The 15,074-nt window shown below is 43.1% G+C and overlaps 1 protein-coding gene across 5 annotated transcripts in view; it reads left to right on the forward strand.

The window, feature by feature from the left end:
* Window positions 1–15,074, forward strand: part of NCKAP1 (NCK associated protein 1) — a 1,877,983-nt gene that overhangs the window by 110,381 nt on the left and 1,752,528 nt on the right. For all 5 annotated transcript variants that reach the window (XM_069615779.1, XM_069615776.1, XM_069615777.1 and 2 more), the window contains one exon: window positions 12,655–12,711. In XM_069615779.1, coding sequence (XP_069471880.1) covers window positions 12,655–12,711 — 57 coding nt within the window. The remainder of the gene's footprint in view (window positions 1–12,654; window positions 12,712–15,074) is intronic.

A 15,074-nucleotide genomic window follows, 5' to 3' on the forward strand; every position in this document is an offset into this window, starting at 1 on the left:
GAGACTGCGACGGAACTTCTGACAGAGGATGCCGAGACTACGAAATAAACAGCTGACTGAAGAAACGCTTTGAAAATACTTCGGTTCGATAAGTCTTCAACTAAAACAATGGAATTCTGTTGATTTTCTGTGGTAACTAATCTCTCTTAACTTCGTTTTTTCTTTGACATGTTCTGTCAGGAGATGGCTGGAAGTGTTACCCGCTGTCAGCGGAGAAGATGCAAAGCCAGTGCTCCAGTGGAGGCAGGGCTTAAGTAGCTCCCTCTGCATTAGGTCTAGTATGCGCTGTAAATTAACAATGGACTTGGCGGCAGCCATGTTGAGTGTAAGTAAAAAAAACTATGTAAGCGCTATTCAAGCCTATGGGTGCAATGCTATGAATGAGACAAATGCCATTTGTGCCAGGCTTAAAGCCACTGTTGACCCACTGACTGATATGATATTCCTTGCTTCCCTGGTATTTCTGAATGGGAATTGTGCTCTTTTGCTGGGATCATGACAGAACCCCCTCCCCCCACTCCCCAATACCCCTCCCAAGGATAAACCCTGCGGTCCTGGTTTGGTAGGGTAGTTTTGATGAAACTTTTGAAGTAACCTGGTGGCATGAATGTTTGAGCTAGGTTCCCAAGCCCTATCCTGTGGACCAAACCCTTTCCAATCTACCAGGTAAAATTCCTTTTGACAATTTTGGCATCGAAAATCTGTAATCTGGTCCCTGGACTCAGTGGTTTGATCAAAGAAACGTGGAATACTGGATGGATTTGCATGTGGGATGGCAACTTTAGTCTTACTGCTGCGGGATTGTCAATTGTCTCCACCGGAAACGGGCCCAGAAACCTAGGTTGAAATTTATGTGGGCCTTTGAGTGCACTCTATTTAGAAGACAACCAAACCTTGTCTCCCACCTTATACTCTGGAGATTTTCTTCTAAGTCTATCTGCAAATTTCTTTTGATCCTCTTTTGCTGTAGCCAAATGTAGTAGAACCTCTTCCTGCACTCTAGTAATGTTATCATGAGGACTCTGTACTGCTGGCATCTCTAAAGACTCTGTGGGATCGAAAGTGGAGGTCCGAGGATGTAAACCGTTAAGTATGTAGAAGGGAGTATAGCCCATGGAAGTATGTTCGGAGTTATTATAAGCATACTCTGCGATCCAAAGGACATCCACCCAAGAACAATCTATCTGGTGGAGGAGACATGGAAGGTATTGTTCAAGAGTCTGATTGGTTCTTTCTGTTTGACCGTCAGTCTGTGGGTGGTGACTGGTAGATAGACGCACTTCAATCTTAGTCGCCTCACAACATTTTTTCCAGAATTGGGATACAAATTGGCTCCCCCTATCAGAGATCACAGTAGATGGAAATCCATGATGACGTACAATTTGTTCCAGGAATAGCTTTGCTAAGACTGGGGAAGTAGGAAGTCCCTTAAGGGCAATGAAATACGCCATCTTGGAAAATAAGTCCACCACAACAAGACTTGTGTTATACCCCAGACAAAGGAGGTAGCTCTGTAAAAGTCCATAGAAATGGTATGCCATGGCGCTGGTGGGATGGGGAACAGTTGACGCAGTCCTGCTGGTTTCTGCTTTAAGCTTTTATTCTAAGCACAAATACCACAAGTTTGAATGTAATCTATGATGTCTTTGCGCCATGTTGGTCACCAGAAATGCCTCTTGATTTTGGCCGTAGTCTTAGCGATTCCAGAGTGGCCTTCCAACGTGGCTCCATGATAATCTGCCATGCCTTTCTTTTGTAACTCCTGATGGGGTAGTTAACTCTGAAAATAAGATTGACCTTCTTGAAGACAAATTTTAGGTCCTCTTGACTACCAAGCCTCTAATTCGGAAGGGGTCATGTTAAGTAGAATTTGTGCCTTCAAGTCTTCTTCAGAGGATCAATTGACTCCCAGTACCTTCTCTTCTGGAATTATGTTCACAGGTACTACTGTTGTGCCTTGAATCTCTTCTCTTTCTCCAATCCTTGACAGGGCATCCGCCTTGCCATTACGTACCCCTGGGCGATAAGTGATGACAAAATCATATTCTATGAAAAATAACGCCCATCGGAGTTGTCGCGATGACTGAGCTTTGGTGTTGCGCAAATATTGCAGGTTTCGGTGATCTGTAAAAGCGGTAACAGTATGCTGGGCCCCTAACAAGTGGTGTCTCCATTCTTTGAACGCGTGTTTGATTGCTAGTAATTCCTTGTCTGTGATGCTGTAGTTTAATTTGGCTGTTGAGAACTTCTTGGACCAGAAGGCCACTGGATGCAGTTGTCCAGTTTGTCTCTTTCTGGGATAGTACTGCTCCCATGGCTGCACAGGACGCATCGGTTTCCACTATAAATGGTAGCTCGGGTTGCGAGTGCCTCAAAACGGGAGCGGTGGTAAATGTTTTCTTTAATGTCTGGAAAGCCTCTTCCGCTTCTTTGGTCCAGGAGAAGGTCTTGTGCTTTCGCAGCAACAAAGTTATTGGGTGGACCAGTTGTGAAAATCCTGCAATAAAACGTCTGTAGAAATGTGCAAATTCTTAAAGAATTTGGACTCGTTTCACTGATGTAGGGAAAGGGCAATTTAGACTTTTTGTTTATCCATTTGGATTCCCATAGGCGACAATATGAATCACAGAAACTCCACTGAGGTTGTATGAAAGGAGCATTTTTCTAGTTTAACAAAGAGCTTGTGTTGTCGCATTTCTGGAGTACTGCTCTTATATGGGTTATGTGTTCTTGGACCGAGTTTGAGTAAATAAGAATGTCGTCAAGGTACACTACGGTGCAGACATCAAGGAATTCACATAAAACATTGTTCATAAAATTCTGGAAGGCTGCTGCAGCGTTGCGTAAGCCAAGGGGCATGACTTGATATTCGTACAGTCCGTACTTTGTGTGGAAAGCAGTCTTCAATTCATCTTCTTCTTTGATTCTCACCGAGTGGTAAGCTCCTCTAAGGTCTAGTTTAGTAACAATATTGGCATCCTTAACTTATCCATTAACACTGGAATGAGTGGAAAGGGGGTGCCGGTTCTTGATTGTGATCTGGTTGAGGGCACATTCATCTATGTGGGTACGAAGAACCCCTTCTTTCTTGGGCATGAAAAACAGAGGCAATGCCATGGGGGACTTAGAGGGCCGAATGAACGCATTGGCCAGGTAATTATCTAAATAGGTCTTTAAATGAATATTTTCTTGTGGGCGTAAATTCTGCTGCATGGGGCTTTTGAGCCAGGGATCCAATCGAATTGGCAATCATATGGCTGATGAGGTTGCAGCACGTTAGCCTGTTCTTCTTCGAATACTTCTTGAAAGTCTCGATACTCCGGTGGAAGGGTTCCTATCAACCCTAAGGTAGGGTTTTTATATGAAATCTCTGGAAACTTTCTTCAGGGTTCCGCCTTGACCATAGCAGGAAGTCCTTTATCCCTCATTAAAAACCATGGTTTGGGCATGCCAATCAATCTGTGGATTATGTTTTTCTAGCCATGGAATTCCTAAAATCACTTTAAACTGTGAAGCACTAATTAGGTCATACGATATCTTTTCCCGATGTCCTTCCTGGCAAAGCAAGGTGCAAACTTCAGTATATTTCGTCACTGGTCCAGCTATTAGTTGAGTTCCATCTACTGCAGTGACTTTTCTACCACAGCCTTTGGATGTAAACAAATACCCATCTTGCCTGCTAGTTCGTAATCCATGTAGTTTCCAATCGCACCACTGTCCACATATGCTTCCAGAGCATACATCTTGGCAGGTTGAAGGTGGCTACTTAGGATGACGAACAACGAAATGAGAGATCTGAATTTCCTTCTTTTGGCTCGACAAGTTGACCTCTACACTTGTCGGGCGTTGAGGTTTCCGGCTGTTCATTTTCTGTGATTTTTCTGTCCACCTTGTCTACTGCTCAAACTGGTTTCCATGGTGGTTTCACGGGACAATTTTGTAATTGATGACCCGCTGAACCACAATAGAGACATGGGTGCTGCTGTCTTCTCTTGTCTCGTTCTTCTTCAGAGATGGGACCTCAAACACCTCCTAACTGCATGGGCTCAGGGTGACGTTCAGTCATTGGACGAGTTCTGGAGTCTTCTGAACGAACATAAAATGATTTAGCCTCTGATCTGGCCTGATCAGAGCGCCGGTTCTGCAAACGATGATCCAGTTGCATGGTCAGGTCTATGAATTCGGTACAACCTGTAGGAGGATTCACGACTTGCGCTAAAATATCCTTGTGTTCTCCTCTCAATCCTCGATGAAAGAGTGTGGTTCTCTTCTCCTTGGGCCAATTTGTTTCTGCTACTAATCGATTGAAAGAGGCTATATAAGCCAACAATTATTGGTTACCTTGGTGTAAAGAGAGCAGCTCGTTGTCTAAGGCCTGACCCTGAGCAGGATGAGCAAAACGTTTATTGAACTCCTGTCAAAAAACTAGAAAATTCCTCAGTAATGGATCATCTCTATTCACTAAGGGTATGGACCAGTCTGCAGCATGTCCCCCTCCTCCCCACCCCACCAAATATGACAACACAAATGCCACCATGGCCTGATCTGAAGGAAAGACCCCAGGTCTACATAGAAAGTGTAAATTACATTGGTTTCATAAAAACTGCAAAAAGCTGTGGGTCGCCTGTACATCTCTCTGGGGCTACTAGGGGAATATTCCCGGGTAAAACTACTTATAAAGGAGGACTGGGAGCGGAAATTTGACCCTGTGAAACCCCACTGGGAAGTGGTGCTTGCCCTGCTTGGGACTGTAGCAATTGGTGTCCCAATTCCTCGATGCGCTCTCTGTTAACCACCAACTCTCTCCTAAGAGAGTTGGTTTCAGACCTAGCTGCATGGACCTCTGCCCTTAACTCTCCCAATATCTGGGATAAATGATCTATTCCTGTATCCTCCATTAAGCTCAGGTGGAGTAGTTTAAGTACGGCTTCGCGTTCTGTAATCCTTACCAGGGATTCCGCTGGGGCGTAATGCCTTCTGAGCTAGAGGATCTGTTATCTGGGCTCTTATTCTGTGAAAACAACAATAACAACAATAGGACTACTGTAATTTCTATTTGCTGGGAAAAAAACTGTATGACAGTGTGCCTTTGATAAATCACTCCCTTTTCACCTGTACTTATGTTTTGTGGAGCTCTCCATCCTGTATTCTACAGGGATGCATTGGTTTGGAAACCTTTGACTTGAGAGGCTGCAGTATTCAACAGATTCTTGCCTTTTTTTTTAGTCATCTTGGGTGAGATTTTGGTGAAATATATATATAGTTTGTCAGATTCTGAGCAATCCCTATGTTGGAGAGATCTCTTTCTAAGTTTTCCCTTTTATTTTGAAGGTTCTTGGTTCTCAGAAAAGGTTGGATGCTGCAGTATGGCTGCGACTATACTCTGTTTGAGGAAATGTTTAATAAACGTGAGTTCATCTTAACTGAGTAGTTGCAGCCTTCAGAGACGAGCGCGGTAATAACGAAGCAAAGAAAAACTTGATGGGACCTCAGGTAAGCAGCATGTGTAAGAACTTCTTTCTTATTTCACAAAGTTCATTCATTAACAAAAATACCTTTTTGTTTTAAGGGTTTTCGGAAAGCTGTAAATGAAATACCTTCGGGCGATGCAGAGACTGCTGAGGAAAACTTCAGGATGAAAGCAATGCGACCGCAAACGAAGACTGCTGTGAGGAAGATGCTGCGACGGAACTTCTGACAGAACATCCAGAGACTACGAAATAAACAGCTGACTGAAGAAATGCTTCGGAAATACTTCGGTTCCGTAAGTCTTCAACTAAAACAATGGAATTCTGTTGATTTTCTGTGGTAACTAATATCTCTTAACTTCTTTTTTTCTTTGACCAGTTCTGTCAGGAGATGGCTGGAAGCGTTACCCGCTGTCAGCGGAGAAGACGGGAAGCCAGCGCTCCAGCGGAGGCAGGGCTTAAGTAGCTCCATCTGCAATAGGTGTAGTATGCGCTGTAAGTTAACAATGGACTTGGCGGCAGCCATGTTGAGTGTAGGAAAAACGATGTAAGCCCTAGGTGAGCCTATGGGTGCAATGCTATGAATGAGACAAATGCCATTTGTGCCAGGCTTGAAGCCACTGTTAACCCACTGAGTGAAATGAAGTTACTTGCTTCCCTGGTATTTCTGAATGGGAACTGTGCTCCTTTGCTGGGATCATGACAGATAAATAGTTCTACAGCCAGGGTACTTTCCCTCCTATATCCTCAAGTAATCGCACCAGATTTTTTAATTTAGGTGTTTCTAGATTGCAGAGACAAACCTCACCCCTCACACCACCCCGTTTCAGACCCCACCATACGAGATATGACAGTACATTGACATGATTACCTGTGTTCACTAACCCATGATTGTCCAGTCAGCTCTTTCCTCTGCGCTTGCCCTGGCTGCCCTCCTTGGTCCTCCGGGCGTTCTGGCCGGTTCACCCCTTTAAAATAAAATTCTCTTTAACCCACAGGGATAACCGGGAAGTGCGCCTGCCACCCCCTGGACCATTCCGCAGAGCATCAGGGAGCTGAGTCACGGCACCAATCTTGTGCGGAAAAAGTATCACTCACAAATACATTGGATTGGTAGAAAGCAGTGGCAGCACGAACCCAAAAGCAACACGAGATACAAATTCTGAGCATCCCATTCCCTCCGAGCCCTGTGTTTTTATACTCAACAGAATACATGCTTTCCAATGCAAGGGGTGGTTCCAACAGGTCAAGGTTGCATACTAAATTCATCCTGCTAGCAAAGAACAAAGCCTCAATACGTCTGGCTTTGACACTAGCTGGGCACTTCTATGTATGTCAGTGTTATCAGTGAGTCACCCTGCTGGAACCCAGTAAAGGTGCCTATACTCCTTCAAGATTCCCAAACGCTTTGAGGAAAGCGATAGTGCTAGCAATGTGACATCTGCTCACCTGTACCGCTTTTCTTAAGAAAGCGAGAGCCTGGATCCCGCATTTATATGGCAAAAGGGAAACACTTCAGAAGGGACAGATGAGAAAGCGAGCATTCGAGAGGCTTTCATTGCAACAATATATATATAATTTTTTTTTTTTTTTGGCATTTTTAAAGCGCTCACACAGCCCACGGGCATGGAGGCGCTGTTACAGGATTTTTTTATTTTTTTATTTGTGTAGTTTTGTCTTAGTTGCATATTTATAACGTGCTTAAATACCCAGAGGTTTCTAAGCGCAGACCCGGGGATCAAACCTGTGTTGCTTCGTGTCGTCTTGCTTCCAAGGTGAGCACGTTGCCGCTGAGCTATCCTCCCGGGTTCGTCCTACAGTGTCCGCCTAGCATAAGCAAGATACACGCTTTAAACATGGTAGGTTACATGGCCTAGTCAATATAACGCTGCAGTGCCAGGTACAGGGAGTACATACAATTTTAACTTTCCTCAACGCTGGAAACCGGAGTGACCTCTGAGGTTCCCCATAAAGAGGCTAATATTACTGGTTACTGGGGATATCTCCAAGGATCCCAGTTCCAGGGTTAAGAATACTACCAGCAACACTGAAGTTCCCCAAACGGAGGCTAAAACTACCATTGGATGCTCTGAGGTTCCCCATACGGGGGCTTACAAATCTGTCTGCGCCAAGTTGATGACGCCATATCTAGAAACACCTGCTTTCAGACCTCCTTTCTCTTACGACCCCAGAGTTCACGCTGACACCTACACTTGTACGCTCACACAAGCAATTGACGCCATAGCGACAATGGTGGCTCGAAAAGCAAAACCTATGAGACGCAACTACTACTGGTTCACCCAAGAGTTACTGAAACTACGTTCCAAGAAACGTACTGGAATTTCCACTTGGCAATCGAATCTTTCAGTGTCCACAAAATCCAAATTTAATATTTAATCTCTGCGGAATACGCAATCGTCCTAGACAAAGCCCCCTCCTTCAGCACCAGGATTGCCAATGCAAAATCAGGATCTAAAAAGATATTCACCATTTTCAGGGAACTTGAAGCCCCAGCCCCTAACACTCAACCCATCCTTGAGGATGAGGTATGGTGCTCAAACATCCAAAATGCCATGTTGGACAAATTAGACTTAATGCACCGCAAAATCAGAAACCACCAGAAGGCCCAAATCACATCACAGCACGCCACCCCATCCGTAGCCTCTGCTAACCTCCCAGACCATGTCTTCCCTCACTTCTCCTTCATGGATTTCACTGAACTAGAAGTCCTTTCCATCCTAAAAAAGACGGTGCTGCCTTATTGGCGCCATTCCTCGCCTCCTTTAGAAACGCCTCCTTCGCCTCAGCTTCGGTCCCCTCATGCCTCAAGGAAGCATTGGTTCGCCCTTTACTAAAATAAAAGTCAATCGACCCTACACTTCCCAACAACTGCTGACCCATAACAGTCCCTTTCCTTCTAAAAATCTTGGATAAGGCAGCCAACACTTCATAGAGACCCATCACATCCTCAGCCTACGGAAATCTGGCTTTTGGCCTAGCCATGGTACCGAAACAGCCCCGCTGAACCTGAAGAAACAGCTGGATGAGATGAAGGACACATGCAAACCAGCGCTGCTCCTCCTCCTCGACCCATCGGCCGCCTTTGACCTAGTAGATCACAACACTCTTTGTCATCACCTCGCCACATCAGCTCATTTCCCAGCCAACGCCATAGCTTGGATCACCTCCTTCCCTGAAGGAAGAGCCATGGCAGTAGCCTCAGATCAGGCCCACGCGGCCCCGGCCACTATTCACTGCGGAGTCCCACAGGGCTCCTGCATGTGCCCTACTCTTTATAACATCTTTACCAGACCCCTCAATGACATCCTGGACTCCATCGGCATAGCCTACACAAACTATGCCAATGACACACAAATTGTCCTCCCCCTCTCAGGGAACTATGAAACGGATGCCAAGGCTCTTAACACAGTCTATGCCACCATTCAGGCTTGGATGGCAACGAACTGGCTCTACCTCAATGGAGACAAAACAGAGATCCTTTTGGTAGGGTTCCAGGAAACCTTGATTAAACTCAATAGCCAATACAAAAACGTCACTATTGACAACATACAGATCCCAGTATCCTCGTCTGTAAAAACTCTAGGCGTCTACCTAGATGATGCTCTCTGTCACAAGTCAGTGCCATCTCCTCTTCTGCAGCTTACACTACCAAGCTACTCAACGTAGCTAAACCTTTTCTATCCACTGAGAACTGCCTCTCCATTGCAAGAGCACTAGTTGGATCTTGACTAGATTACTGTAAAGCCCTCTTCGCCGGCACCTCAGTAAAAACCCTATATAAGCTTCAAATAATTCAGAACAATGCCCTCTGAGCAGCCCTTAGCGTACCTAAGAGCAAACACATTTCTACTGCAAGACCAGAAGCCCACTGGCTGCCCATCAAGGAACAGATCCTGTTCAAAACCCTTGCTATTACCCACAAGTGTCTCAACCATCTCTCACACAAAATCATCAAGGCAAACTCTTCAAGACCTACCAGAATACTATACTCCAACAGACTTGCAGTCCCCAGAATCAAGCGTGGGCAGGTGGCTCCAGCTTCCCATTCATTGCCTCCAGGCAATGGAACTCCTTGCCACACACGCTAAGGGCCGAACCCTCCCACCTCACCTTCTGCAAAGCTGTAAAATCTTGGCTATTTGGCTAACATTTTCCTTTTTTCCATACCACTGTCTTCTGTGACTATACTGTACTCCTCTGTAACCAAGCAAACTGTATAACTTCTATACCGGCACCGCAATGCCTAAGCGTTTTTGTGCTAAAAACATCAGGGCTCGCCCCAAGACTGGGATGGCCGGCACAGCCGAGGTTCCCTCTAAGAGGGCTCAAATTCAACCATCAAAAAAGAATTCGGTCGAAAATCGGAATTCATTTGAGAAGCCGCAAGTGAAAGCTTTGGACTAGTTGGTCGACGTGTGTTGTACACCTGACAAGGTTGTGATGAACTACAAATCTTTAGAACACTAAATGGCTGCCTCACGTGATTGCTCTGCAGTGGACATTTCTTTATCGGCCACTGAGACGTAATCGATGGAAAAAAGTTTGAGGTCTATACCAAGTGCTTATCTAGGAAGAGACCCATTTGTGCCAAGAGTAGAAAAGCCTGCTCAGACAAGGATGTCCTCGCCTTCCACTCTTTCTTTACCTGCGTCATTTCCCCCTCTGAACTATGTCGATTCCTGGCTGGAGGGACTCTCTTGGCAACCCACTTCGGTAGATTTTTAGAGACAGACACCTGTGCATAGACCAGTACCTCAACCAGTACCTCAACCGCTGAAAACACCGGAGTATGATTGATTGATTATTTTTTAAAAAAACACTTATTTCCGCCCTGAATGTATTCTGACCCGATAAAAAACGTAGTTCAAGAACTTATTCCTCAGCTTCATGATCCTCCTGGACCACCTGAAACATAAAACCATTTACCTGATCTTTTCCAGTGCTTGGAAATCTCCCAGTGGTAAGGAGGGAAGGGAATAGGACGGAGTAAGGAAAAGATGCTCACTGTAGTGACCAACGTACTCCTAGTGCCAGGGTGCCCTTTCTGCCAAACGCCCGTCCTTCTTAAACATGTCTTAAAATGTCCTTAGTTGTCAGTCATTGAACTTGGCAATTGGAAAAGGACTTGCTGGTGAGGCTCGGCGCAGGACATCAGAAGGTGGGGTCAAGGCCACTCCTGCGCAGGCCCTCGCTTAAAAATAAAAAAGACCCAATTGTATGTTTTTTGGTCTAAAAAAAAAAAAAAAATCAATCCTCTAGCAAGACATGTCCCAAAAGTATGGCGGAAAGGGGACGCTGGAGTAGGATTACATTAGTCACTACAGTGAGTATTCTTCTTAACTCACCATTCCTACCACAGCGAACACTGGCGTACATTTTGGGTTCAAATGATTTTATAACCTGTATGTTGTTCTGCCATTACAAGAGCAGTAAAAATGTTGTCCATCTTCTCTAGGGAAATTTAGTCAAAGGCTGATTTTAATTCTATAAAGCCAAATTAATTGTCCATTTACATACTTTTATATGATATGATAGTCTTGAAGATTCATAAATTGTGGATTCTTTTGCGATAGACCTTATATAAAAAGCTTCCATCCAATCTGCAGCATCGTGAAAGTGCTTTATATTGGTAAAGATGGCATGTATTGTGGGTGTAACATCATGAAAGTGATTTACTGTGGTAAGGCTGCAATTTATTGTGGACCTAGGCATCATAAAATGTTGTAAAATGGTTCTTTATGCTGTTGGTAACCTCTGGTCTCTTTAGTCATGCATTGCCCTTCTGAACTAATCGTACATTGTATGACTTTTTAACCAATTTCTCCTCGGGTTATGCTGCAAAAGGCACGATGTTGACTGATTTATTTTTAAAAAAAATATATAAAATTCTGTCTGGGAATCCCCCAGACCCAACCTATGAAGTGTAGCTCACTAGGCTCGGCTTCTTACATTTATTCAAGGGAAATATTAACTTTCAGAGGCTATTTTAGCCAAGGCACAAAAGAAGGCTTTCTCCTTTCCATTATAAAATCATAAAATATGAATTGCATCTCAGAACATTGCTTCACAGCTAGATCCATGCACAGTTATGTGCTGTAATGGGAAAATCCAGGCCAAGCAAACCTTAGACTAAATATCAAAGTCAAGGTTATTCTAATAATCTTACCATGGTAACTAGCCAACCGTTGGTGTTCCAGTGGTATCTAATCTAAATGCAGGTGTGCAATCATGGGTGTGGCTGATCCAGTTGCTGTCTTTGTTGTAATTCTATCCTCATTTTCTTATGTTCATTCCCAAAGTGTGGGAACACCCACCATAAAAACCTTTACTCTATGGTTGAAGTTTAATAAGCTCAGTTGTGCAAAAGAATATTTCTTTGATTCTACAAGTGCAGTTTGCTGGCGTCAGTTTGTTGTTTCAAACAAGTTCAAGACATACAAGTCTCTTTCTGCTGATCAATCGCCTTCAGGATCCAAGCGTGCTCTAGTTCAGATTAGTGGGTCGTTGCCCTAAAAGGTAGGGGCACATATTTTGCCTTAGTCACTTGACTAAGTAGACAGTTATCTAGACCTTCTCCCATCCATAGATTAGTGACAGCAGTAGTCAGGGATTCAAGATGTTCCAAAATAAAAAAAAAGGTGTATTCATTTGTCCTCCCCAAGTTCATGCATACTGGGAAATTCCTTAGGATCAACTCTGCTTGAGATTCGCCACTATTACTAGCTATATATGGGAATCAGTAATTTTTCATTTTGATCGGGTTGGAAATTAATTCAGGCTGATTGACCAAAGACCTTTTTTGCAGCGCAAAAGGCTTGCATTAGAGCTATGCATACCCACAATGCATTGCTTATGTGGCTCTGAACTGGAGATGTACTTCCAGCGATGGCTACAGGGTGGTGCTGTGACATGTCTGAAATGGCTTATTTATTCTACATTCACATTTCAGTTGGACTTTGTTTTTCTTTTTTTTCAAGCCTTTATAAACCCACCATAACTCTGCTGGTGTTCGTTCGCTCTCCTGAAATTTAAAAAAAATGTTAAAATGATCTTTGTGAATATATTTTGCTATATATTTTCTGGTGGGAGAATGTGTCTGGTAAAAGTACTAATCAAAATGAGTTTATGCCTTGTTTTGTAAAAACTGTTTTTGTCCCCCCTTAAGGACCACGTTTGTGAACTTCTGAACACTATTGATGTATGCCAAGTCTTCTTCGATATTGTAAGTAGTTGAGCCTGAAAAAATGAATTGTGAATGTGTGAAACCTATTTAATGTGTTTGTCTTTGAAAAGATTTGCACATGCAAAAACAGTTTTAAATTTGTTCAGGAGATCCCAAAAAAAGGCTTCTGTTAAAGAGCTCATATAAATAGCATTTCAAGCTTTGGAATGCCAAAAGAGCCTTTTACTTTGACTATCTGAGGGCTATTTTTTTTCATGTTTTATAATTTGTACACAACCTTTTAACATTTTATCTGATCTTTTCTGTTTACTGCATTATTTACATATTTAAAATATAAAAAGAAAAGATAGAAACAAGAAATGGTATAGAATCTATGAAGTCTAGTCAATATTGGTGTGTAGTTCCGTTAATTTTTCCCAGTATTGCATTGTCCTGAATATGAGAGGGAAGAAATTTCCGCTTGTAATCTGTTCCCATCTTTCTGCAACATCGTGGTAAATTACTTGTTGGGGAAGCATCTGGCCAAATATTTTTCTTGTTTCAGACAAGGAAGGGCAGTCTATGAAGAGGTGGTGGAGAGATTCAATTGAGTCTGCCTGTTTGCAGAATCTACAGAGTATTGCCTCCTTAGAGATTAGCCTAGTACTTAAGAGATATTCTTTCATTGTTGGGATGCTGGGGTGGAACCGGAGGAAGGTGTCTTATTCTTTTACATGGACATTTTATTAGGTATTTAGGTGGTTCATTTAGGGCTCTGGTCTCATATAGTGTGATAATCTGTATTTGTGTTTCTCTTCAGTAGTGTGTATCCAATCTAGTTGGCGCAGTTTTTCGCTACTTATTTCATAGGTTTTAAGAATTTGACGACAAGATTCTTTCCATCTATCCACAGTAGGCGTCTTAAGTTCTGTGTTGGTGTTCCTGAGAAATCTGATTGCCGGGATGTCTTTGTCTATTATGCTCTTTCTATAGAGGGCAATGTATTTCCAGGCGTTTATTGAATCTAGCGACGGAATTGCTAGTTCGAAACGAATTCTGGCTATTGGGTATGACTTTGGAAGGGACAGTACTTTTCGTCAGAAAATTCCCTCCACAATCTTCCATATCTGTTGTGTTATGTTGAGTAGGCTCTCACTTCTATATGCGAGTATGGGTATCACTTTTTGGTTGTAGAAGGTGAGGATCGGTTTTAAAGAGAAATGACCATATTTTTTGTGGAGAATTAATCCTTGTCGTGCAAGTGAGTAGCTTTTATTCTTTAAATGGTCCATCCAGTGTGCTTCGATTTGCGATTGATTCAGCCAGACCCCAAGGTATTTTGTAGTTTTAACAGATTCAAGACGTTTCTCGTCTAGGATTAGGTGGTATGTTTTTGATTTGTTGTTCTTGGAGGTCAATGACATTATTTGTGTTTTCAAAACATTGATTGACATGTTATTGTCCTCAATGTACTTTTCAAGTGCTCGAAGTCTTCTTTGTAAGCCGATTTGAGTCTCGTCAAGAAGCACAAGATTATCAGCATAGAGGATAAGGTATCTGTGTTCTGTTAATATTTGGAGGATATGCTAGAACGTTGGTTTGGCTGGCCATGATCTCAAAGAGATAAAATGGAGTATGGCTGCCAAAGGGCATCCTTGTTTGAGTCCTCTAGCTGTTGGAATAGAAGTCGACACAGTACCAGAAGATGTTAGACTTTGACAGAGGTGTTGCTATATAGAGCCTTAATTGGTTCTAGGATTTCTGATGGACATTCCCAAGTATAAGTAATTTGTTCCAAAGTTTGCTTCTATTGACACTATCGAAGGCCATTTGGAGGTCAATGAAAGCAGCATGGACATAAGTTCCCGTTCTGTTTGCTTCATGTTTAAGTATATTGAGGATTATAAAATGTATATTGGTTCCAGCGTTCTTAACTAAACCAGTCTGTCGAGGGTCGTATATGTTGCCAATTCATTTAGTCTCTTTAGTAGAATTGAAGCAAATATCTTGCTGAGAGGATCAAGCATGGCTAATCGTCTGTAGTGGATAGGCAGATTTTTTTTTCTCCTTGCTTGTAAACTGGAATTAGTGTAGCAGTTTTCCAGGTTTGCAGGATGCATTTATGTTCGGAGATTAGTCCGAATAGGTCAAGTTATAGCTCGGTCCAGTCTTCTGGTTGCTGCTTGATATTGTGGTTACTTAGCCTGTCTGGTCCGGGTGCTCTCGAGGATTTTAAGTGTTTGATATGTTGTAAGATTTCTTCTCGGTCCCATGTGTTGTACCAATTCCTGTTATGTTCATCTCTGATGTCTGTGATGTCTTTGGTTTTTATCGGGTCGCAGTGCAGTCTGGTAAAGTGCTCTACCCATGCTCTTTCAGGGACTTCGTTGACAATCAGGCTTGGTTAGTATCATTCTTGTTGA

Source organism: Ambystoma mexicanum, chromosome 9, assembly GCF_040938575.1.
Source record: "Ambystoma mexicanum isolate Mex_15411 chromosome 9, UKY_AmexF1_1, whole genome shotgun sequence".
NCBI classification, from domain to species: Eukaryota; Metazoa; Chordata; class Amphibia; order Caudata; family Ambystomatidae; genus Ambystoma; species Ambystoma mexicanum.